This window comes from Carassius gibelio, chromosome B6 (genome assembly GCF_023724105.1).
Source record: "Carassius gibelio isolate Cgi1373 ecotype wild population from Czech Republic chromosome B6, carGib1.2-hapl.c, whole genome shotgun sequence".
NCBI classification, from domain to species: Eukaryota; Metazoa; Chordata; class Actinopteri; order Cypriniformes; family Cyprinidae; genus Carassius; species Carassius gibelio.
In genome coordinates, this window is record NC_068401.1 from 22,549,579 (window position 1) to 22,576,070 (window position 26,492).

General features: G+C 38.2%; 2 protein-coding genes across 3 annotated transcripts; both read right to left on the reverse strand.

Annotated features, from left to right (window-relative positions):
* Window positions 1-5,145: 5,145 nt before the first annotated feature.
* Window positions 5,146-19,497, reverse strand: ino80db (INO80 complex subunit Db). 2 transcript variants are annotated; one of them, XM_052558989.1, is made up of 10 exons: window positions 19,037-19,497; window positions 16,867-17,113; window positions 16,044-16,780; window positions 15,858-15,957; window positions 14,408-14,620; window positions 12,131-12,237; window positions 8,402-8,535; window positions 8,084-8,316; window positions 7,862-8,019; window positions 5,146-7,188 (listed from the first exon to the last, which is right to left on the reverse strand). In XM_052558989.1, exons 2-10 carry the CDS (start codon window positions 17,082-17,084, stop codon window positions 6,464-6,466), a joined length of 2,625 nt encoding a protein of 874 aa, XP_052414949.1. In that variant the 5' UTR covers window positions 17,085-17,113; window positions 19,037-19,497; the 3' UTR covers window positions 5,146-6,463. The 2 variants fall into 2 exon arrangements, with proteins under 2 accessions (XP_052414949.1, XP_052414948.1); XM_052558988.1 differs by having other exon boundaries at window positions 18,719-19,496.
* Window positions 19,498-19,968: 471 nt separating this feature from the next.
* On the reverse strand, window positions 19,969-26,480 carry ndufs1 (NADH:ubiquinone oxidoreductase core subunit S1). Its single transcript, XM_052558991.1, has 20 exons — window positions 26,466-26,480; window positions 26,216-26,327; window positions 25,528-25,610; window positions 25,341-25,432; window positions 25,146-25,253; window positions 24,953-25,029; window positions 24,780-24,861; window positions 24,518-24,648; window positions 23,660-23,845; window positions 23,382-23,516; window positions 23,170-23,284; window positions 22,940-23,085; window positions 21,997-22,125; window positions 21,767-21,896; window positions 21,506-21,666; window positions 21,226-21,380; window positions 20,886-21,061; window positions 20,629-20,763; window positions 20,470-20,542; window positions 19,969-20,348 (listed from the first exon to the last, which is right to left on the reverse strand). Exons 3-20 carry the CDS (start codon window positions 25,604-25,606, stop codon window positions 20,257-20,259), a joined length of 2,202 nt encoding a protein of 733 aa, XP_052414951.1. The 5' UTR covers window positions 25,607-25,610; window positions 26,216-26,327; window positions 26,466-26,480; the 3' UTR covers window positions 19,969-20,256.
* Window positions 26,481-26,492: the final 12 nt, after the last annotated feature.

Below are 26,492 nucleotides of genomic sequence, written 5' to 3' on the forward strand. Positions count from 1 at the left end.
GATGCTGTGTTTCGTAAGCCATGTCGCCATTTCCCTGAAGCAGCCACTTAAAGCCGATTTATAAAAAATGGCTTGCAGCCACAAACCAGAAAGAGGAAATATAATTAACCAGCAGCACAAAGATGCTGTCCACAGTTCGTTTGTGTAAAGGAATAGAAAACACATTAAAGTTGTAATAGACCTCATTTTATTCTGTGCAAAACAAGACATTCCCTTGCATGTGCACTGTGAAAACGCAGAGGCAACTTCTTAGAATTATTTCAACTGATCTCCAGCTATCATCCAGAAATAATAAAAACGACTGGACAGACTGCCTAGAAATGCTTAACTTACTAGTCCTAATACCCTATCCAAAATAAAATAGGCTACTGGAAATTGCAGCATCATTAATTATTCACAAAATAAAAGTGGATTTGCACTATGAGTCATAGAGAGGGGACATGAATGCAAGTGCTACATAAGCAAAGATCTCAGACATTTTTTTTAGCCATTGCAGCTGTATCCAAATTTGTGTGATTGATTTTGGTTTGATGGTGTGTCGGTTATGTCCAGCAATAAAGGAGGGGTGCATGTGATTTTAAAGAAAACATTTCCTCATGCAGTAGGCTATGTGCATTGTAGCCTCATTCCCACCACCTTAACCCCGTCCTATGCACAGCATCAAAGGTGTCCCCTTGCATATCAACATTTTTTTATATAATTTACAACTTGCATATGACGATATCACATAGACATGCTAGGTTCAAATCCAGCAACAGCTGCGACCAAGGTAAACGATTTTGGAGCTAGAGAGGTCCTTTGCTGTCCGATGGAGCTCATGGTAAAGTGTAGTGAGTAAAGTGCTGAAACTTTTGTGTCCTGCATTGGAGACTCTTGCTGAATTTTCTGAAAGCTCAGGCCATACAAAACTTGAGGCTGACTCACTACTGCATCAAATAAAAAAAATAAAAAATAATGTTTCTACTTGTAACATTCAACAATTTGAAACATTGCCACTAAGGGCTTGCAGTCCGCCACTATATCTGTGACAGATTGCATTGATCTAATCAAGGAGATCTATACTATATTCAGGAATGAAGGAAATGGCCTTGATAACATAATGGCTTTGAAAGAGGCTTTGAAAAGGCATGACATTGTGAATTGGAATATCACTGGGACCCGAAAGAGGAAGTTGTGAAGTTGGGCCAAACGCTCAAGGACAACTCTGACCTGAAACAACTGTTGAATGATAGGCTATATTAGACAAGCAGATCATGGAACTGAACACCCGTTTTAAGGCTGACATGAACTGGTTAATGAGAGGTGATGCAGCTTGCTACTGTACTGTACTATCCACTACTGTCCTGCTTATTTGATGATGGTGTTGCGGTGATGTGTGTGTGTGTGTGTGTGTGTGCTTTTGTTTTTGTGACATATCTGGACACAACTCTGTATAATGACATGGGGTATGACACAGCTCTTACAAGGAGAGGGTGACTTATGAGGACATAACCCATGTCCCCATTTTTCAAAACGTTTATAAATCATACAGAATGAGTTCTTTTGAGAAAGTAAAAATGCACAAAGTTTCCTGTGAGGGTTAGGGTTAGGTGTAGGGTTGGTGTAGGGCCATAGAATATACAGTTTGTAAAGTACCATTACGCCTATGTGATGTCCCCACTTTTCACAAAAACAAACGTGTGTGTGTGTGTGTGTGTGTGTGTGTGTGAGGCCACCGTGCTAATGCTGCTCTTATCGTTATGATCTTAACACTGCTTAATGGCACACAGGCTTGTTCTGTTTAAACGGTGGTGTGTATTCAAGCAGGTGTATTTGTCTTAGTCTGTTTTGATAACAGACGCAGTTTATGCTAGGCCCATCCCAATTTTGTTTGGGCCCACCCACATTGTGGTTCCTGGCTACGCTAGTGGTCAGTATTACTCTGCGGCGCATGGGTAGGGTTGTGCTTCTAACTGAAACATTACATCACAAGCCACATGCTAAGAGGACTGTGCTATGAATGTTTTAGCAGACGGCGACTGCAACGCTACAACAGAAATAGAAACAGCGCCAGTGTTGAAGGCAACCAGGCTCTTGGAGCGGGAGTACAGTATGGGAGCCGTTGCTAAGTAACGCCAGAGCCCCGGGCTCGCGCGGAGGAGCATCCTCTCGCCACTCTTAGCAGTGCGTTGAAGGAAAATAGATTTGCATCAGCTCTGTCATAATGAGCTGTATCATCGTCATCCTTAAACGCTTGTTTCATGATACATGTGCAGACTAATTTCGAGAGGTGGGAAGTTAGGCTACACAAAATGCCTCGTTTGGTATTTCGCTCTCTGTTGTAGCACACAGAATCGTCCATTTCACTCCAGTTTCCTTCTTGAACGAGTCCAGCCTACTGCCCCACTGTTGGTCAAAAACTGCTCCCCATATATATTTTAAATATAGCCTACTTTTGATTGTACTTGTATCCATGTTGTTTTTTCTTGATACGCGTGAGAAGCTGCGAATTATTGCCTGAGTGAACTACCCGAATGAATCAAACTGATTCGATTTGATTTAACGAGTGATTTATTCGCGACCGGCGTCATGACATTAATGGTCATCATAACGAAGTTAAAACAGCATTTATCATAACACGATTTTGTTGGCATTGTGAATCAGGAGCTAAGGAGAGTACCTACATATTAAAAGTAATTTGAGCCAATGGGATCGCTTGGGGTCCTAATGGATACCGGATTTCGAGGCGGACCCGATTTGTCACCACACCGACATTTAGTTCTGATTCTAAACAGGTATTAGGCCTATTTATTAAAAAGTTCCATTCCTCGATTCTGATTGGTCAGCAGCTGTGTTTTATTTAGGATACAGCATGCCTCACCAAATGGTTCTGTGTACCACCCTTAGAGATGAGCAGATGTATGTGTGAGAGAAAATATCATATATGTTTTTGTTTTTTTAAAGACAGCAGATAAAAACAGTTCCTGTTCTCTTTTTAGGCATGTTCGGAACATTTTATTAATATTTACTGTTGCTGAACTACTTTTAGCAGAGGGACAGCATTTAACGAAATTGCTTTAAAAAATTGACATTTCAAATGCATAAATTTTTTATTAAAATATTTTTATTGTGTTTCTAAAACTGGTGGACTGAAACTGCACCAATATACCTAAACTCAGATCAAACTTATTCGTCCTCCAGAAGCTTGCGTTCTGCAGGTGAACGGCGACTTGTGGTGCCATCCCAAAGAGGTTCAAAATTACTCTCACTGACCTTTTCCTGGACTGTGCCCAGCTGGTGGAATGACCTCCCAATCTTGATTCGAACATTCATTTTCAGAAAACATCTAGAGACATCTAACGATCTTTTTTGCCAACACTTGACCAACTTTACTAGCACTAACCTTTTATTTTCTATTCTATTCTTTATAAAAAAAAAACAAAAAAAAAACTTGTCATTGCACTTGTAAGCTATACTGCTTTTGTTCTCTAGTTGGTCTGATTGCTTCTATTGTTCTCATTTGTAAGTCGCTTTGGATAAAAGCATCTGCTAGATGATTAAATGTAATGTTAAATGTAATGTAAATAAAATAAATAAGGTAGGCCTACCCAAGGACGTGCTGTAAATCATGTCTGAAAGGATTTGTTCATTCAAAAATAAAAATTAAGCCATAAATTACTCACCCTGAAGTCATCCATTAAACTTTCAGACAAATTCAGTTGGAGTTATAAAAAAAAAATTGTCTTTGATGTCTCAAGCTGTTTGATGCCATTCAGCTGGTGTTGTACTGCATTGGTTCATGAGAAGTTTAATAAAAAGCTCATCCATTAAAAACTATTCGACTTTTGTAGTGAATCATTGCGTTTTTGTATGAAAAAAATATCCATATTCAAAACGTAATAAACACTTTAATCTAGTTTGCGCTCATAGTTGTAAACAGGAGTGAAGTATGAGGTCAGCTTTGCGCATGCATAAGTGACGGACATCAAAACAGTGGAGGGATCAAAACAATGGTCACTAATTAGAACTATGAAACGAGGATTCTTAAAGAAGAATGTCGGAGGATTTTAGTGTAAGTCAAGAGGAAACTGGTTTTCGTTTGCTAAAGTAGGGAAACTTTGCTTCCTTAGCTCCTGTTAACAAACGTTGGTTTTCATGAGGCTCACCTGCGCACGCGCAACGCTAACCTCATAAATCATTCCCTAGAACTGCGTCCGTTGGTTTTACAACAGTGAGAAAGCTAGATTAAAGTGATTATTGTTATCTTTTGAATATGGATTTTTTTTTCTTTACAAAAACCCATCGATTCGCTACAGAAGATAACTGTTCACCACTGAGCTGTGTGGGACACTTTTTTTTTTAATAGATGCGCTTTTTATTAAACTTCTCATGAACCGATGCAGTGCAAAACCCGCTCAGTGGCATCAAACATCAGTGGCATCAAAAGATCAAAGATATATATATATATATATATATATATATATATATATATATATATATATATATATATATATATATATTTAAATAACTCTGACTGGATTCATATAAAATAAAAAAATTCATATACACCTGACTTCAAGGTCAGTAATTTATGGACTAATTTTCATTTTTGGGTGAACTAACCCCTGAAGGGATTCATCGTGCCAAACAACGCCCTTCAGCCGTGATTTATTGTAATGTGCATATTTTAATGTAGGTTAGAAAGACTTGTTTCGGTCCACATTTTAGCGTATTGGTCGAGGAAATCCTTAAACAAACAAAAGACTCTTGTGTTTATTTGATATTATGATATAATATAATCTACATTAAAAAAATATATTTTTGGTTAACTGATTCAAAAGATTCGAGTCACTGGGAAAAATCTATTCTCACTGCAAAAGACTGGATCACATTATAATTCATTTGGCGCCCTCTGCCGTTTTTTCAAGTAATATTCTCGTCGACAGGTTAGAACAGCTCTTATTAGTTTGCAATTACAATCCGTTTAGAAAGCTTGCCCAAGGTCCTATATGTTATGAATCATCTGTCCCTGGTACTTTTTAGTTTGCCCACAGAATGACTTAATACAGATATTGCAATCTTGTAGTGCTATCAGTGTCTTCTTTGCAACACAAAACTTGCAAATGGCTGTTGACAGGACACTGAAAATAATGAGTCCACACAAAGTTGTGGTCATAGCAGTTTTAATTCACATATTTCAAATAAAACAAATAGAATTTCTCTTACACATTGTCTACACGCACGCCCACATCCAAGCACTTAAGTAACAAAAGTAAACATGTCAATACATAAAAATACCTTGAACAAAGAAGAGGACCATAACATTTTAATAGGTTATAATTAAACTTTTTTTGTTGACTTGATACATTCAGTGAATAAGTATAAAAAGTATATGAGACGACCATTGGTGTGCAAGGATATCTGTCAGTATGCCTGTTGTTGGTAAAAGCAGCATAATCTGGTACAACGGCAAGTCTACCAAACCACAGTTTTATATCATTATGCGTTTTATAAAGATATCGAATTAAGGTTAAACATCACTGTTGTCTTTAAAAGCTTAACTGCCCAAAAAACTATTTCATTATATTGGTCAGTATACTGATATATAGATATTTTCTGACGTGGACATAAAAAGAGGCTTTCTTGTAAGCCACTTTAGTAAGAAAGCATCTAATAAGAAGTTAAATGGGAAAATGCACGTCAACTTGGCATGACATGGGGGTAAAGGTATCATAATTACTCTTTTTAAAAGCCATAATGAGATAACGGATTATAGCTTTATACAATTTATTTCCCACAACTGCTATCACTTCAGCTAAAGGCCTTACACAGGAGCACATCGAACACTCAGAATCGAAGTTTAACACCCTCAAGTAACTTTATGGTAATGTGAGAAGAAGGTAATTACTTGTCAAAAACAGAGAATAAATGTCACTTGTTTAAAACGTTTTTACCCAGTGACAAATGTGCATTTTGTTGATTTGCAACAGACTGATTATAAAGGTGTTACACAGCTTTTATGGCAGGCACTTACACTCAGAGCAAGACCCTATAGTTTAACGGCTACTAAAAGCACATAAACACCATCTGCCAAAACAATATGCTTTTTAATCAACACACGGGACACAAAATAGTGATACAACCATGACACCTTTCCCCTTGTGTTTGCCACTGACAAACTTACCCATTACCTCTAAACAAGAACCACATTTTCACCAGTTACCAAACGTTTTCACTCAGTAAAACTAATTGTGCAGTCTGCTACTCTATAAATATATTAAATATGCATTTAAGGATACAAGTGATTTTAATGGCTAAAATCCATCTATGTCTGCTTTTCGAAAAGAGCAACTATTTTAAGCCGACAAGGAAATTTATTGCTTGATGTTCTTTCCTGGTGGGGGGGGGGGGGGGTGTTATGGGAAATCATCTGCAACATGTGCCCTGAAAACTGTGACTGTAGCAAATTGGTTCTGCCTGCAGTTCAGGCCTGGTCCATAGGTGGCGCCGGTGTACTGTGGTGCGGCTGCAAGTCTGCTGGAATCCCACAGTGGTTAAAGAGTGGGGGTAGAAGGTGCTTGGTTTGGGATGTTGGTGACGAGGGTGAGGATGCGGGTGTGGAGCAAGTGATGGGCACAGTCTGAGGCAAAGTGGAGAGGGCCGAACTGGGCTGACAGGGGGCCGAGGGCAAGGGGGTCATTGGCGTTGAGAGGGCTGTAGACATCAGCAGGCCATCCGAGGCAATAATGCTGTGAAACTGTGAGGAATCATTGAGGGGGAGGGCGAGAACGCCCCAGGAGCCGTGAGAGATGTCCTCATCCTTACCAAGTGCCAGTTCACTCAGATCTGCTTTGGAGTTATGCATCTTTGCTAGTAGATGTGAGTATGCGCTGTCTGGGAGATGCCCCACAGAGGATGGAGGAGTGAGAGGGGGTTGTGGTGATGGAGGTGATGGGGGAAAAGCATCTTCGGAGGTGGGGAGCAGATTTGGGTCCAGCTCCAGGCTGGAGAGAGCCTCAGCAGATAGCCGTCCACTCAGTAGATCCACGACTCCCCCAGGCATGCTTCGACAATCTACAGCTTCTACGGGACCAAGCTCAGCCATTCCGCTTAGACATGCAAGGGATTCTGGGTATGAGCCCATGGCCTGCAGAACGCGAACCAATTCTTCGGCTTCCTCGGAGGTGGGCAACAGCTCACTATTCTTGCCTGTTATGACAAATAAACATGAATTATAGAATAGCAAATGACTACAAACAGACAAACGAAGCAGGCATAAATAAAAACTTTCTGATTAGATATAAATTCTTAAAGTTCCATCATTAAACTTTTACTTTATGCCAGTGTTTTCTACAGCCCCACAGAAAGAGAGATCATATGCAATCGAACCATAAAATAATGACAAATAAGTCTTTATTTGAATCACGTAGTAAAATAATTATATAATAGAAGCCTTTTATTCAGAAAGGACATATTAATCTGATCAATAGTGTTGATAAAGACTCTTCTAATGCTACAAAACATTTCCACTTCAAATTCAAATAAATGCTGTTCTGTTCAACTTTTCATCTATCAAAAAATCCTGAAAAACTTTCTTGCTTTCCACAAAATTAAGCTGTTTTCAACACCGATTATAATAAGAAATTTCTTGAGCATCAAATCAGCAATTTAGAATGATTTCTGAATGATCGTGTGATGCAGTAATGGCTCTTAAAAATTCAGTTTTGACATCACATGAAAAAATGCCATTTCAAAAAAAAAAAAATTCTACAATATATATATATTTTTTTACTGTATTGTTGATCAAATAAATGAACCCTTGTTAATCATAAGAGACCTCTTTCAAAAACAGTCTCGCCTTAAAAAAAAAAAGTTATATTACCTTCAAAAAGATCAAAGTCCTGCAGGTCATCAGGGAGTCGAGGAAGAACATCTGAGAAATCCTCCTGATTCAACTCCAGGTCATGTGGAATGTCGCTGATCTCATTGGTGATGTCATCTGGAAATTCATCTGCACTTAAATCAGGAGTTAAAGGGCTCCTGCAAAAACAAAGATGATAAGCGCACGATAACAGACACACATTCAAACACACTCGGCTCTCACCTTATGCCAGAGGGCTGAGTGGGCAGGCACAAGATGGAAGGCATTCCCAGGTTACCCTGAGGCTGCGCAGGAGGAATGGGTTTCTGAGGTCGTCTTGGTGCTCCTCTTTTTCCTTTCTTCTTATGCTTCTTAGTAAGTGCTGGAGGCTTGGCTTTCTTCAGTGGTCTGTGCCGCTGAATCTGCTGGTGGTGGTGGTACGTTCTCCGGCTGATATCACCTCGAAGGAAATTGTCCTGTAAAGTACCATTGGCGCACACATGGTTAAATTAGGTACTAGCAAAAGTTTTTTACGCAATGAAATAGTCTTCTGTTTCTCACCATTTTCTTGGCATGCTCGTCACAAAGTGGCGTCTGGTGCGTGATGTCAAAGACAGGGATGGAACACTGAGCTCCATCTGCAAAGCGAGCAGTGCAGCTTGAGAACAGCTGCTGAGAACGGTTCTGAAGGATATCTACAGAGTGCCATTAAGGACACAATAAAGGGAATGTAGACAGTCATAAAACTTTAGTCAGTCACCAAAGCAGATGGTTTGTTGATAACAAACGATAACTGATAATAATATGATAACTGCTCATAATATAGATGTGCTCTGTTTGACAGAAACTTGGCTAAAACCTGATGACTACATTATTTTAAATGAGTCCACCCCCCAAGATTACTGTTATAAACATGAGCCGCCTCTAAAAGGCAAAGGGGGAGGAGTTGCTTCAATTTATAACAACGTTTTCAGGATTTCTCAGAGGGCAGGCTTCAAGTATAACTTGTTTGAAGTAATGGTGCTTCATATAACATTATCCAGAGAAACCAATGTTAATGATAAATCCCCTGTTATGTTTGTACTGGCTACTGTATACAGGCCACCAGGGCACCATACAGACTTTATTAAAGAGTTTGGTGATTTTACATCCGATTTAATACTGTCACATGGAATTGATGTTGATAGTGTTGAAATTATTCAGCCAAGTGATGATATCTCAGATCATTATTTAGTTCTGTGCAAACTTCATATAGCCAAAATTGTAAATTCTACTTCTTGTTACAAGTATCGAAGAACCATCACTTCTACCACAAAAGACTGCTTTTTAAGTTATCTTCCTGATGTATCCAAATTCCTTAGCATATCCAAAACCTCAAACAACTTGATGATGTAACAGAAACTATGGACTCTCTCTTTTCTAGCACTTTAAATACAGTTGCTCCTTTACGCTTAAGGAAGGTTAAGGAAAACAGTTTGACACCATGGTATAATGAGCATACTCGCACCCTAAAGAAGGCAGCCCGAAAAATTGAGTGCAGCTGGAGGAAAACAAAACTAGAGGTATTTCGTATTGCTTGGCGGGAAAGTAGCATATCCTATAGAAAAGCATTAAAAACTGCTAGATCTGATTACTTTTCTTCTCTTTTAGAAGAAAACAAACATAACCCCAGGTATTTATTCAATACAGTGGCTAAATTAACGAAAAATAAAGCCTCAACAAGTGTTGACATTTCCCAACACCACAACAGTTATGACTTTATGAACTACTTTACTTCTAAAATCGATACTATTAGAGATAAAATTGCAACAATTCAGCCGTCAGCTACAGTATCACATCAGACAGTGCACTATAGACCCCCTGAGGAACAGTTCCACTCATTCTCTACTATAGGAGAGGAAGAATTGTATAAACTTGTTAAACCATCTAAACCAACATGTATGTTAGACCCTATACCATCTAAGCTCCTAAAAGAGGTGCTTCCAGAAGTCATAGGTCCTCTTCTGACTATTATTAATTGCTCATTGTCATTAGGATATGTCCCCAAAACCTTCAAACTGGCTGTTATTATGCCTCTCATAAAAAAACCACAACTTGACCCCAAAGAACTTGTTAATTATAGACCAATCTCGAATCTCCCTTTTCTGTCTAAGATACTAGAAAAGGTGGTATCCTCACAATTATATTCCTTCTTAGAGAAAAATGGTATATGTGAGGATTTCCAGTCAGGATTTAGAACGTATCATAGTACTGAGACTGCTCGCCTTAGAGTTACAAATGATCTGCTCTTATCATCTGATCGTGGGTGTATCTTTCTATTAGTTTTATTGGATCTTAGTGCTGCGTTCGACACAATTGACCACAGCATTCTTTTGCATAGACTTGAACACTTTGTTGGCATCAGTGGAAGTGCATTAGCATGGTTTAAATCGTACTTATATGACCGGCATCAGTTCGTAGCAGTGAATGAAGATGTATCATATTGATCACAAGTGCAGTATGGAGTACCTCAAGGCTCAGTACTAGGGCCGCTACTCTTCACGCTTTATATGTTACCCTTGGGAGATATCATCAGGTGTTAGCTTTCACTGTTATGCTGATGATACTCAGCTCTATATTTCCTCGCAGCCCAGTGAAACACACCAATTTGAAAAACTAATGGAATGCATAGTCGATATAAAAAATTGGATGACGAGTAATTTCTTACTGCTAAATTCAGAAAAAACAGAGGTGTTAATTATAGGGCCTAAAAACTCTGCTTGTAATAACCTAGAACACTGTCTAAGACTTGATGGTTGCTCTGTCAATTCTTCGTCATCAGTTAGGAACCTAGGTGTGCTACTTGATCGCAATCTTTCCTTAGAAAGCCACGTTTCTAGCATTTGTAAAACTGCATTTTTCCATCTCAAAAATATATCTAAATTACGGCCTATGCTCTCAATGTCAAATGCAGAAATGTTAATCCATGCATTTATGACTTCAAGGTTAGACTATTGTAATGCTTTATTGGGTGGTTGTTCTGCACGCTTAGTAAACAAACTACAGCTAGTCCAAAATGCAGCAGCAAGAGTTCTTACTAGAACCAGGAAGTATGACCATATTAGCCCGGTCCTGTCCACACTGCACTGGCTCCCTATCAAACATTGTATAGATTTTAAAATATTGCTTATTACTTATAAAGCCCTGAATGGTTTAGCACCTCAGTATTTGAATGAGCTCCTTTTACATTATACTCCTCTACGTCCGCTACGTTCTCAAAACTCAGGTAATTTGATAATACCTAGAATATCAAAATCAACTGCGGGCGGCAGGTCCTTTTCCTATTTGGCGCCTAAACTCTGGAATAACCTACCTAACATTGTTCGGGAGGCAGACACACTCTTGCAGTTTAAATCTAGATTAAAGACCCATCTCTTTAACCTGGCATACACATAACATACTAATATGCTTTTAATATCCAAATCTGTTAAAGGATTTTTAGGCTGCATTAATTAGGTAAACTGGAACCGGAAACACTTCACATAACACCGTACCTGCTACATCATTAGAAGAATGGTATCTACGCTAATATTTGTCTCTTTCTCTCTTGTTCCGAGGTCACCGTGGCCACCAGATCCAGTACGTATCCAGACCAGATGGTGGATCAGCACCTAGAAAGGACCTCTACTGCCCAGAAAGACAGCAGAGACCAGGATAACTAGAGCCCCAGATACAGATCCCCTGTAAAGACCTTGTCTCAGAGGACCAACCAGGACAAGACCACAGGAAACAGATGATTCTTCTGCACAATCTGACTTTGCTGCAGCCCGGAATCGAACTACTGGTTTCGTCTGGTCAGAGGAGAACTGGCCCCCCAACTGAGTCTGGTTTCTCCATTCTGTCACCGATGGAGTTTCGGTTCCTTGCCGCTGTCGCCTCTGGCTTGCTTAGTTGGGGTCACTTCATCTACAGCGATATCATTGACTTGATTGCAAATAAATGCACAGACACTATTTAAACTGAACAGAGATGACATAACTGAATTCAATGATGAACTGCCTTTAACTATCATTTTGCATTATTGAGACACTGTTTTCCAAATGAATGTTGTTCAGTGCTTTGACGTAATGTATTTTGTTTAAAGCACTATATAGATAAAGGTGATTGATTGATTGATTGATTGTTGACAAGTCACAGGACAAACTGTTCAGAAATGCAGATGAACAACCAAAAGCAGTTTGCTTTTATTTTTACGAGTACATCTGAGTTTAGTTCGGACTAAATCAAAGAATAAGAACTTAGAAAGGATACGCTGAAAGCAGTGCCTGGTGAACGGTAAGGCTGAATTTCTGCAATCTTCACCTTTCACGACAGCCGAACACAACCCTGAGTCATCTCCAGCCAATGGTACTGTAGTGCTGTGGAATCAAGACAAGTAAGAAAACTAAATGCAACATAAATCTTACAAAGTAGAATGCTGAATCATTTGGGTCAAGTACTTAGAGCTTTTTCGACTTGGCTCCCAAACTCTGCAATAGCCTTCCTGATAACTTTCGGGTTTCAGACACACTCTGTCTGTTAAAATCTAGATTATAGACATATCTCTTTAGCCAAGCATTCACATAATGCCTCTCATAACCTTGTTCTTCAGTTACATCTGATCAAATGCACATTTTCATTCTTCATTAATTTCTGCCATGGGTAGAAACTAGGAGTTACACAAGTTTCAGTTTGGATCCAGTCCTAACAAAGACCTGAGATGACCGAACACCTAAGAGATGATGCCCCACCCAACCACATACCCACCCCCAGAGGACCTCAGATGATGCCAACCCTCATACAATATAAAAAACATACATGACATTAACTAACAACTTGATTTTTACTGTACATTCCTGCCATATGGACATCAACTCGAGATATTCACCACTGATAAGCTATTACTAAATATAATCTAGAAATTACATTTTCTGTAAAGCTGGTTTGCAACAATTTACATTGTAAAAAGCATAATACAAATAATCTTGAATTGAAATGAAAAGCACTGAATGCTTTGTCATGCACATTAGGAGTGTTACTCAGATGTTTCATTATGACATGATCTGACATTGTTTCTCTTAGTCAGCAATGCAATATTTGTTTCAATATTAAGATATTATGTGTTTATTATACATAACCAGTTGTATTTTATTAGCTCAAAATGTAATCAAAATATTAGGGCTGTCAAACGATTAATTGCAAAGTAAAAATGTTTGTTTACATACTAATTGTATGTGTAATGTGTGTATTTAGTATGTATGTATAAATATATATATACATATATATATATATATATATATATATATATATATATATATATATATATATATATATATACACACCCACACACATACATACAGTATATATTTCTTTAATATTTACATGTATATACAAATGTAAATATTTATATTCTTATATTTCATATTATATATAAATATATATAATATTTAACAAAATATTTTTCTTAAATATATACAATGTGTTTGCATGTATTCATACATAATAAATATACACAATATCCACACATATTATGTAAACAAAATCTTTCATTTTGTATGCGATTAATCGTTTGACAGCACTACAAATACATATAAAGAAAAACAGGAAAAGAAAAATGTGTCACACATGAGATCATCAGTTGTCTGATAAAAGCTCATTATTGGCTTTTGCAGTGACACAAGTGTTTCATCACAAAATGATCTGATACTTGACCATAAAACAGTATTTCTCACTAAAATATTTTCGCTATACAACTACGATTTCTCAAGACTCAAGAGGCCTGCAACTATCATATCTATATTAAGATATTCCGTCATATTTTACACAGCCTGTTACATTTTTAACAACTCACAAAAGAAGCCAAAATATGAATAATTAATTGAACATTTAAAACTGCAAATCTTGTATCTCAAAATTTACAACTAAAAATACATTTTAGGTTTTTAATCATTTGGAAAAATATAAATCAATGATGTCTACAGAAAAATAAAAAAGTTGCACATGAGTTGATCACTTGTCTGATGAGTGCTCATCAGTAGCTTGTGCAATGAGATAAACAAATGACAAATTGTACATGACAAAAGTCTTTTTCTGTTCTCTAAAGTGCCAATCTAGTATATATGTGCATCATATTTTAAGTAGTGCTGTCAATCAGTTAATCACATCCAAAATAAAAGTTTTTGTCTACATAATATATGTGTGTACTGTGTACATTTATTAGCCCATGTATGTATAAATACACACGCATGTATATATTTAAGAAAAATATGTCGAGTTTATAAATTTAAAAAATTTATTTATAATATCAAGAATTTAAATATATACATGGAAATGCAAAGAAATATTTTCTAAATATATACTGTATGTGTGTTTATTTATATATACATATATTATATTATATATACACAGTATACAAACATGTATTATGTAAACAAATACTTTTATTTTGGATGTGATTAATCATTTGACAGCACTAATTGTTAAACATTTAATTGATCATATCGAGGTATTGTTTATATATACCCTTAATGCACATGTGCGCAGTTTTACCTGGAGGTTGTGGAGGTCTTTTTATATTGTTCCTGAAAAAGCTGTGCAGTTTGGTGAGGTTCCTCTCTTGCTGCCTGCAGCAGGGCTTTACGCAGGGCATGCTGGGATCTCCTCTCCCTCATGAAGCCCCTCTGCTCTCTGCAAAGGTGCGTGTGTTTTTGTCTCAGGTATGAGCAGAAGCCTGCCAAACGCTCAGTGCGGGACCTGCTGGCACTGTGAGATATGAAACCGAATTCTCGAGATCAGCAGTTTTCAAACTGTGGTTTGCAATCCACTGCTGGGTCACAGAGTGTAAGCATTCATGCATTGCCAGAAATATGAAAACAGAACTTTTTCAAGTTCAAAAAACAAGTTTGTTGGTTATCATAACTTGTATTTAGATTATGTATGTCAAAGATCAAGAAATGTTTTTTCCTGAATTGAAGAAACAAACATACTACATCACAACTTAAAATGATGTAAAGTAAGACAAAACAAGCATTAAAATGAGCTAAAACAACCAAAAATGAACCAAAAAGTTAATTAAACCTTAAAACTCCATCTGCAATTTAAAATGAATTAACTCTAAGCTCTAACACATTGTAGAAATTGTGAATGAAAAATATTCATAAAAATCATTATCCTTGCAGCAACACTATTTAACTCTATATTAATTTAATTAAAAATAACAAAACATTATTAATGAGAGAGTGCCAAAAAAATCTTCTAAACCATGTCTTTTCCCAAATACATGTTTATTAATCTATAACGATTTATATTTGAGAGCTATCTGGGTGGATTCACTCAACAAACAAGAAAAAATGATTCAACACTGGAAAGTTCTTCAGAATTACTGGTTGTAAATAAGTAACAACAAAACATTTTATTTATTTGTTTGACCATTCTGATTGTATCCATGTGTACAACTGGTGTCTCAAACCACATTCATCTCTGCAGGGGAACAGAGCCAAACACAACCAAAACTTGCAGTTTTATTTTTGTTTGTTTTTTTCTAGAGGGCCAAAAGTTACATAGTGTAGCTTTAATAATTATCCAGTAAATTATGAGCAACTAAAAAAGTAATAAAATTTAAATGGTTAAAATTAGTGAGAACCCTGAAGAACATTCAGCTCCTCAAACTTCTGGAAACCTGCCATTTTATTCACTGACCTAGGGATGGCAGGTTTTCGAATATTGTTCCAGACAATGGGAGGGGGTCAAAAGGATTAAGAACGACCGCTCTAGATCTGATCTTCCAAACATTATCTTGAAAGATTAGTTAATCAATTTAAGCTTTCATTTAAGGTCCGTTCAATGTTTGTCCCATCTGTGAGAATGGAGGACATAAATACTGATTTGAGATTAGATTATTCTAATATATGAGAAAGAAGCCATGTAGTAAAGCAAATTGCAGTTTAGCAATCTTTGTGTTTGGTGGATGGATGTTTGTCAGACTAATGAATGACTGTACCTTTCCTCAAAGTGCTTCTCTTGTAGTCTCTTGCACTGATATGACATAAGTTTCCCCATGTCTACATCTTCCTCTTCACTGTCTTCTGACCAGTCAAGCCCTAGAACACAAGTTGTGTCTGTCATGAAATCAAACTAAAACTCAAAAAAGCTTTAACTGTCAAAATCCCATGTCACAATTACCTACCTAAATGTGGGTTTAGGTCTTGGTTCCTTCCCCTATGTTGGTCAATCAATCTATGAAACTTCTGCAAACATGGAGCTTGTTGTTGCATGGCAACTGAGTGCATTTTTATTAAACATATATGTATGTCATCACGGCTTGGTGCTGTCCCTGAAGCTGCAGGGACAACCTTTTTGTCAAATGCATGATTAAAGTCCAGTTTAATCTTGTTGTCAGCTGGAGCCGTTTCTATTGAACCCTGACGGCTGTCCTGAAGAGTTGATGAGGTTTTGAATAATGAACCTGAACAAACTGCAGGGGATTGTGAGATTTCTGCACAAGGGGAGGAGGGAACTTTGGGTGTTTGTGGAGTTCTTCCAGTCTGGCGAGGAGGGAGGCAAGGACGTGGAAGAGTTAAAGACAGAGAAGAGGTTTTGAGATGGTTTGGGAAGGCTGCATCCACAATGCAATCTTGCGGTTTCTGCTTATGGTTCGGAGCTTGGGTTTCTTGGCGCTTCTTTAGGAATGTGCCACTTGATTTGAACATTTTTTCCCCCCTGCAAAAGGCGAAGGGATCTGAGGGGAGAAGACAAGCCAGGGAGGGTGGTGGGGATGGAGGTAAAAGCTCAAGCCCGTTGTGGGTCTTCAGAGCCAGGGATGGAACAGTAATGTTGAAGGCTAAAGACTCTATTGTGTCTTGTTTCTTCTTTCGCTCCTTCTTGGGGAGGACACCCATTACCTGAAGGTGACTGTTACAATACCTAAAAGACAAACAGGTTCTTTTTTCACTATTCTTTAAACATTGACAATCTTTTCTTTAAACATTTGTTAATTAAAAAAAACCTACTTTCGGTCATGAGCCTTGGGTATGGGATTGGTGCAGCGCTGGCTATTGTACTTGGCTACATATTCGCACTGCCTGAAAGGAGCGGTTTGGTCCTCAAGCACATGACGGATGCAGAAAGCATAACCGTTGAGTCGCCGTTGCTTGCAAAGCTTTGGACTATATGAACACAGAGGCTTGCGGTCCACCTCCGAGTAGTGGATGTGTTTGCCTTCATACATCCCAGGGCTGGAACTCTCCGGAACATCAGCTGATGAAAGAAAATGGTGTGTGAATGAGACAGAAATGTGAATTCCATTCTGCTTCGTTTGGAGATGTTCGAAACTGTTCGATAAGACATATTCATGTTTTTATTCACTTTACTTTAAATTTACAATTCTAATTCAATAAATGTTATAATTCGATGTAAATGTTATGCATGAATTAAAAATATATATATTTAAAAATGAATCTATTGTATAAAATGGATTAGAATACACTACACAACTTCTTCCCGAATTTTTGCCCCAATTTGCAGTCTGCAGATTTTGGGCAGTCAGCATTGACAGATTTCCCAGCAAATCGCATGGTCTATGATGGAATGGTATCTGTTTATAATTTTATCAAGTTGGATGATATCCAACATGCTTGATATTTTAAGATGATTTTACAACACAAACGGTTTTGATTTGTCATGCATCTGGAAGCAATGAGGCACATTTTTCCGGGTGAGTTTGTTGTGTTCTGTGGTATAGGGTGATCCTCAGTGGTTTAGCATACAGTGCTAAGCTTTTCTATGTAACCTACAAAGTGTATGATATCTAGTTTTTTAAAAACTGTTCAGATTTAATGTCTTGTAGTGTATTCCAGCATTTCCTGTAATATTCACTTTATTAATTTCAATTGTAGACTGCTACTGTTTACCCTGCAGCTGCCCTAAACCATATAGCCTGCAGAGACATAATGATAGTTGACATTTGAAGAGAACAGAAATCAAAGCTCTCAGCTCTTCCACTACTATAGTGCTCCTTCATGGTGTATAGGAACCAATGTATACAATATTACAAAAGTTATGTATCTATACCGTTTATACTATATTGCTTATCTGCAGGTCAAGTCACTGAATTTAAGTAGCGTTCAATATGTTGCAGTCACCTCTAACATCGAACAAATCTGAACTCTGCATATCAAAGCACTCAAAGTATTTAGGACGTTCAGCATAAACAACTAAAATCATTAAATATTAAAGTGACAGGAAGCAGGAAAAGTGGCCCGTTTTAAGCGATCAATGACACATTTAAAAAAAAAAACAGCTGGTGTAAACAGAGCTTTTAGCAGGTGAAGCACTAATCATAAAACGATGGCTCATAAAAGTGTTTGGGCAGAGTACAATACGTTTGACATGCAAAGCAACTTTGAAAACGCAAGGGGACGGTGGACAACACGCCTACTACTCTATCATGTACTTGGGCAGCACTATCAGTTACTTTTGAGGAAAGGATTGAGCAAGTTGGGTGTAGCGCCTGAAGTAACAATTTAATTCTTTTTACGGAAGATACGGCCAAAATCAGCGAGGCAGGATATATTTCTTTGTTGCGTCGTTCAAATATTTCGAACGTATTGTGAAACTTTGTAACTGTCGTCGGAATATGTTTAAACGCGAGAGACTCGGGACCGATAATAAGCAAAATACCTGTTAAACGAAGAAACGCGATGTCGAAGACTGGATTTATTTGTAAGTTTAGGGATATTATTTATCAGGTACATTTAGATTAGTTTCATTGGATTAAGTTGTAATAATATTTCAAGAAAAACAGATATCCGAAAAACATTTTGACGGCAAGTATTCCTTTATTTTTGCGCAATTCGTAGTTACCGTTGGCCTGTGAAACCTCCTGAATCCCCCGAGTCGAGTAACGAGGCCCCCGCCTTGCAGTGCGTGATAAGCGGGCTTCCGCCTTTGCTTGAGTCCGTTGCTTCCCGGCAGCCGCTCAGTCCCCGGTCGCTGCGGCCTGTGCTAAACAAGCTACGCTAATCTTTTCATACGGTCGACGGCTATTACTTTCAACGGGGATTTTCCGCCTCTACCTTAACGCATTACGCTAGCAGATTTAGTTTTTTAACGCGTGGATATAATTTTATACGAATCCTACTGGCACATCTTTGACGATTATTGAAATAAAACTAGCCGTACACAAGGAGAAAGGGGTGTTGGTTTAGTCATCGGATGCGAGGCTTCTTACAGCACAACTACAGGCACTGGGGGGACATGACAACAGCCAACAGTGCAACAACAACCTCTGCAACCATTTTGGAATTCAACTTTGTAGGTTCATTGTCAGCTTTTAGAAAGATGACAGATCTCGCAAACACAGAATATAAATGGAATGTTTGAGTGCCCGGCTGTCAGAAGTGTTCAGACCAGCGTCAAGTTTCATTTAAGCCGCAGTCATTGATTTTAAGTTTGAGGGATCTCCCCCAAAGTCTTTTCCGACAGTCTCCTCTCACGCGTCTCATCCATGCCTGGAATGACATCACCGACTTCAAATTCAGTGGAGTCCCACGTGCGATGATAAGATTCTTGTCAGTCATATTTCCCTTCCCTGCTGCTGTCAATAAATGTTATAAAGGCAACAGGGTTTGTGATATAAACTCTGAAGCAGGTGTTAGTGGAAGTAAAGAGATTTTGAAGTGACTATGGTTGCCCCCTATCAATGATTCTTCAGTGATGTCAGAATGATCCAGGCATAGTTGTAAAAATGTATATAAACGTGTTACAGACTTTAGAACATGAGAAAAGTTGTATCAATAAACTGGAACTTAGGATAATCAATTACTTTGCTATTTAATGTATTTTCACTTCAGATACTATAATGAATCAAATTTAAAATGAACTAAATTATAGTTTTGTCCAATTATATATATATTTTTTAGAGCAAAACGAGCTTTGTTGCACTTAATCCAACATCATTATTAAAAAGAAAAATACAATTGAGATCATTTTTTAGAAAGCATTTTCTCCTTAGACTTTCATCTTAAATTCTAAATGAACCAAAACTGATTTTTTTTCTACTGTGCCCTTGCTTTGAATAATTTATACCAGTAATGTGAACGGTGACAATAGTATATTGATATAATACATTTTTATTTATCATAAGAGCTTTCCAAAACAAAGCAGACCTCATTCAGCCAAATCATGGGAATGAAAACTTTACAACACCCTTCAAAGCCTATTAAATAGGAGCAAGATTAATTTCACACCTTTTTTTTTTACTGCTCTGGTGAAGTCTGACTATGCAAGAGACGAGAGACAAACAGCAAAGTATGCTGAAATCCAGGTATGTGTTTGTACATGTACTTGACGATGACTACTTTTGTTCATATTATGGATAGACTGGTATAACTGAAAGAGTTTTAACAAATAGAGGGCTCATCAACTGCTGCTGCTCCTTCTGTCACAGCCTTCACACACTTGGCCATTGTCTGAGAGGCTCTGCTGATGGGGTCTGTAGAGGAAGACAATTGAAGGCAATGGTAAACTACAAGCTCGAAGACACACAATTGGTCACAGCAATCCATTAACAAATAAGAATTTATAAAACAAACCAAATATATTTGTTACTATACCTGTCATGTAGAAATCCTTCACTGTGAGCTGAGGAGGGACAAGAGGAGCTGCGAGCAAAGACTGATTCACAGCCTACGGAGAACAGGAGGACATTACTGAACTGTTTTAGTAGTGCAGACTTAAAACAAAAACTGACATTTAAAAAGAAGAACACTAACCTTTGAAAGCTCATGGGCCTGTTTGAAGTAATTGGATTCCTCTACATCATCATATCTCACCAGGTTAGGAGAGACCTCTTCCAGCCGCCTTCTCACCTCATCCACTGTGTCATACGGCAGTGTGACTCCCGCCAGCTGGGCAAACAAAAACATGAGATTCTCTACTTACCAATCTGAATTCTATTCTAAATACAGAGTTCAGGAAAGGTGTATGAACAATATTATACATTGTTAAAGACCAGGTTTTAAGAGTGTACCTCAGAAATAGCACGCAAAATCTTCCAGTCCTCACGTGCCATGCCAGGAGCAGTGACTGCCACTCTGGTCTGCTGGGCACGGCCCTCTGTGTTGACGTATGTGCCATTCTTTTCGGTGTATGCAGCACCAGGCAAGATAACATCAGCCATGACTGCACCTACATCTCCGTGGTGACCTGATAAGCATGTAGTGACATTTAACCATAAAGAATATTGGATGCAGGCCGCTTACCATAAAGGCCCCAGTATACTCAAAGTTGTTTGTTGTTCTTTGCTTAGCGGTAAAGTTTTGGCCTGATTTTTTTTCCAAATTATGTCACATAGAAGTGTGTTTACTGACCCTGGTAGATGATAAAGCTATCTTTGGGAAGATCTGCTCTGGTGATGCAACCAGCGTCGGCTCCCAGAAGAAACAATACTTTGGGAGGGTTCTTTCGGATGGCATCAACACCAGGTTTGTAACCCAAGTCTAGGGCTGCCACTTGACTGGCCACCCTGAGGTCACAAGCATGTATATGACAAGGTAAGTACTAGTACTAAGCAAAAACTCAAAATTCACAATCCTTTAAATCACAGAGAACAATAAAACACAAATGAACACACTTATGGCAGTATCTGACCTGTGTAGCACATTGAGCACCTTCCATCCCTCCTCAACACCACTGCAGGCCCGAGAATTTTGAGCAATTGTGGACACAGCCTTAAAGATGGCTGCCCCATCCTCCCTCTGGAGAGCAGAGCTACCCACCACTACGACAGGTTTTTTGGCCTGAGCAAGGTCCTGAAATACAAAAACAAAATGTAACAAAATTCTGACATGCTTACAGACAACATAGGATTTAAAGCTCCAAATAAACTCCAACACTGATATTAAATGCTACCTTGCAGAACGGGTGTGTCCCAGCAGCGATCTCCTGCAGAACTTGTGTGGTTTCACCCAAATGGTTGTAAGAGTAGCTCAGGTCCACCTTATGACCCACCATGGCCACCTGGAGCTCATTATGCAGCCAACTGGAAGATGAAGATAAAAAAAGAAAACGGTGAGGTGGAGTAAAATGACACCAGGTCAACTTTTTTCAAATGTTGCAAATAGATTGTACAGTGTTTATACCTCTTTCGGACACGTGCATTGAAGAGAGGAGCCTCATAACGTGGGTTTGTTCCAACCAAAAGCAGAAGGTCACTCTCCTCAATGCCAGTGATACGGCTGTTCAAGAGGTAATTGGAGCGCAGGTCGGTTCTAAGAAGACAAGGCCAAAAAAATTTAATCCCTAATAGTAGTAAGATTTAAAGGTTAATACAAACAAATACAATCAAACCCCAGCTAATAGTTGAAACCTTTTTCATTTACGTCTATTAGAGATATCATGAAAATAATCCAGTTCTTGCTTGAGGAATCAGTTTCATTCTTGCATGACACACAAGCATGTTTGAGTGTCTACAAGAACCAATGAGGTTTGTTCTCAATAAAATATAAATGAGCTGCCCTTGACTGTATTCAAAGTGCTCCATGTATGTGTTAATGAATGTTATCATGAATAAAAGCCTGAATTAAATCTGCTCATCAAGAAACCCATGCCAGTTTCTGGATTAAACAACTTGATTTATATGGACATGTTTTATATACTTTTATTAACGGTTTTATTAACTTTTAGAAGCTTGAATTTATTTTTTAAACAAAATAAGGGTGAGTAAATAACGACAATTTTCATTTCTTGGTGAAATGTCAATTTAAGCTAATCAGTACCTCAAACATCAAGACTGATAATAACATGATCATAAGTTGCATTTTGAATAAAGAAAATTGCTTACATTGCAAAGTAGTTGCTGAAATATGGTCAATAGGATGATGCTTGCTTGCACAAGTTATATCCTCAAGGCAAGCGATTTACCTCATGATATGAGCAATCACACTGGTTTTCAAGTAATTATTTGTAGTTAGAAATAGTTGTGCTACTCCAAACATCACTATGTAAAGATATGACTGAAATCAAGACAGACATCAATCTCATTTCAGTCTCTAGAAAGATAAGTCTAATCAGATGAGTACTCACCCGGCACCTGCCATTGGGAAGATCTCCTCGGTGCAGAGGGTGTCACTGTCCAGTCTGTTCAGTAGGTCCTTCAGGGCTACCAGTGCCTCAGCATCTACCATCCCACCAGCAATAGCTCCTACCTCTGAACCTTGAACTCCCTGGAGCTGAAAACACAAATCAAAACCACTGAATTATGTTGATTTCAAATGACAAAGCTGGTTGACTCTGGTTTATATGCAATCACTCACTGCTCCAGCCACACGTGTGAGAACATCCTCCCAGGTGGTGGCTACCAGCTGTCCACTTGCATCCTTCACCATTGGCTGGATCAGGCGCTGCCTCTTCAGTCCATCATATGCAAACCTTAGATAGGGTGAGCCAGAAACAGAACAGTGGACTACACATGAGTGTGTGTAAATGGAAAGAGAATGTTTTCATATATTAAAGCTTATGTGCTTACCTGGTCTTGTCGGATATCCATTCTTCATTGACATCCTCATTCAGACGGGGCAGAATTCTCATGACCTCACCACCCCTGGTGCTCACCACAATGTTGGAGCCAACAGCATCCAGCACATCAATAGATTCAGTCTTTCTGTAGACACATCAGCAAAGCATGTTCAAAAAGCAAAGCGGACACACATTCACCAAGTAATCCACTATTAAAAGGCGGCATAATGAAATATATATAAGGATCAAAGTGTACACAGAAGAACAAATAATCTCTCAGGATTGTACCTGGTCTCCCAGGGTCGTGCAGTGAAGGCATAAGGTTTGGATGTCAGTGCTCCGACAGGACACAAGTCAATCACGTTACCAGACAATTCAGACATGAACATCTTCTCTACGTAGGTACCAATCTGCATGGTGTTACCGCGTCCTGTTGTTCCCAGGTCCTCCACACCAGCAACCTCACTGGCAAAACTGAAGTTACAAAAAATATTAGTATATTTTATATCAGTAATGCTCTACACCACATGCCATTGTTTTACAGCAAAGGTGTACATGACTTTATACATTAGCTATCATAGAGCAGCGTTAGATTACATTTCTTAGATTCTGCTTTTATTGTAAAGGTAAAACCTAAAATAAAATATCTATAAATTAATAATTACTAACAATTTATATTCCATTCATAATTCAGTGTTTTCATGGCACATAAAAACAAGTTGTTTTTGGTGGTGGAGCCTACAGGGCAAGCAGATAAACTACTAATCCAACCAGGTCATCAGAAAAAACAGCTGCTTTCGTTTGGCTAGGAGAACTGGCCCCCCGACTGAGCCTGGTTTCTCCCAAGGTTTTATCTCCATTCTGTCAGCTATGGAGTTTTGGTTCCTTGCCACTGTCGCCTCTGGCTTGCTTAGTTGGGGACACTAGATTTACAGTGATATCGTTGACTTGATTGCAAATGATTGCACACAGATACTATTTAAACTGAACAGAGATGACATCACTGAATTTAATGATGAACTGCCTTTAACTGTCATTTTCTATTATTGACACACTGTTTTCCTAATTAATGTTGTTCGGCTGCTTTGACACAATCTGTTTTGTTTCAAGCGCTATATAAATAAAGGTGACTCGACTTGACCTTACCGAACACAACGTGTGCAATGTATACAACGGGTCATGATTGTTTTAATAAGCGGGCCGATGTTCTTATCTTCAACTGCTCTCTTCTCTTCTGTAAAACGGCTTCGGTCAGCACCAAACATCATCGATTGGTCCTATATATCCAGCACAACATCAAGATGGGTAAAAACTGCATTAGGGATAATTCCATTTCCATTCTTGAGAGCATACTCAAGTTCACAGTCAAGTGACATTAAATTACAGTAAATTATTTTTTTATCAATACCTGAAGATCGCACTCTCCTCCCTGATCACAGATTGGACAGTCAAGAGGGTGGTTGGAAAGCAGAAATTCCATGACTCCCTCTCTATCAAAGATAGAAGAAATACAAATTAATAAATGCACTCTATGTATTGTGAATCGTGAACATTATGTGTAAAGCAAGAAACTACTCAAACCTGGCTTTCCGTGTTTTCTCTGAGTTAGTCAAAATGTTCCACCCTTTCATGACAGGCATTGCACATGCTGCAACAGGCTGTTGATGAAGTACAGATTAAAAAAAAAAATGTGCATCGAAAATACTTGTCATGTATTTTGATCGATAACGTGATAACAATAATGTAATAATCATAGTGCATGTCAAAAGGTTACCTTTGGTGCTTTCTCGATTTCCACCAGACACATGCGGCAGTTACCGGCCACTGAGAGACGATCATGATAGCAGAAACGAGGAATCTGCACACCTACTTTCTCACAAGCCTAAAAACATTAGGCATTTCAACATACTACATGGAATGTACAACTTTACATGGAATTAGTCAAAGGAAATGGTCACTGCATTATCACCTGTAGAACAGTGGTCCCTGGCTCCACTGCGACAGGTTTTCCATCTACAAACACTTCAACCATATTGCTTGAGGCCCGGACTGAAGTCCACACTGTTGTAAAAAAAAAAAAAAAGCCAATATTAGAAAATGATGGACAATTTGGCATTACACTTAATTTTCAAAGATGAAAAAATAATGCAAATTACCATTGTTAGTGGTGGAAATGGAACCCTTGGAATGGGCAGCACCTGCCAAAGCCCGACTTACTGCTGGCAAACGCAACATGTCTCTGTAGAAGAAAATGCCAGGTGATTAGAAGCACACGTAACATGTTGATCACAAGTATTTAATGAATAGTATCTAGGTTAACAATGGATAAATATGCCGCTCTACTTTGAAATACAAGGACACTGTAAAGACATAGGCACAATAAAATCATACTGATCAGACCCTAGACATGCAAAAAGCAGTATTATTTATAAATTATTTATTCAAATGTATGCATAGCGCAAATAGTCAGCACAACAAATCTTTTGTTAAGGATTACAAAACCTAAGATTTTATAACACCCAAAATATAACACATTACTGCACTTAAAAAGGCACGAAGGTTATATATAAAATAAACTATTTTACATGTTTATGGGCATTGCACCGTAAAGGGAAAGTAGCTCAAACACTTAAAGTGTAAATCTAATGCTGTTGACATTTCCATCTATTCACACACTGGTTAGCAGGCTAGCACTGCAGATTACTCAAGGACAGGGAGAACGTTACTGTAAATTACCCATACTTCGCATGCATTTATAATTCCGGCCGTTATATACAAAGTAAATATCCCGACAATATTCCCTTTACACTTTAATCTACACAAAAGACCATCTTAAATTGTTACCTTGACGCTATTTGGCCTTCTAGACCAGAACAGCGTTACAGCCGTAGGTTCAGTTGTGAATGTGTTACTCGGGTGATTTCGGAGATGACGGGGAAAGCCGATGCACATTAATCTGTGAAAAAAAGACAAAAACATTTTATTAATTCAGATTATTCTATAATATAGAAAATGCATACACGTATGTTAAAATATATTTAAATATTAAATACATTTTATAAGATTAATCTAACGTTTGTCTTTGACCTTTTACCTTTATCCGTCGTCATTTCCGCTTATA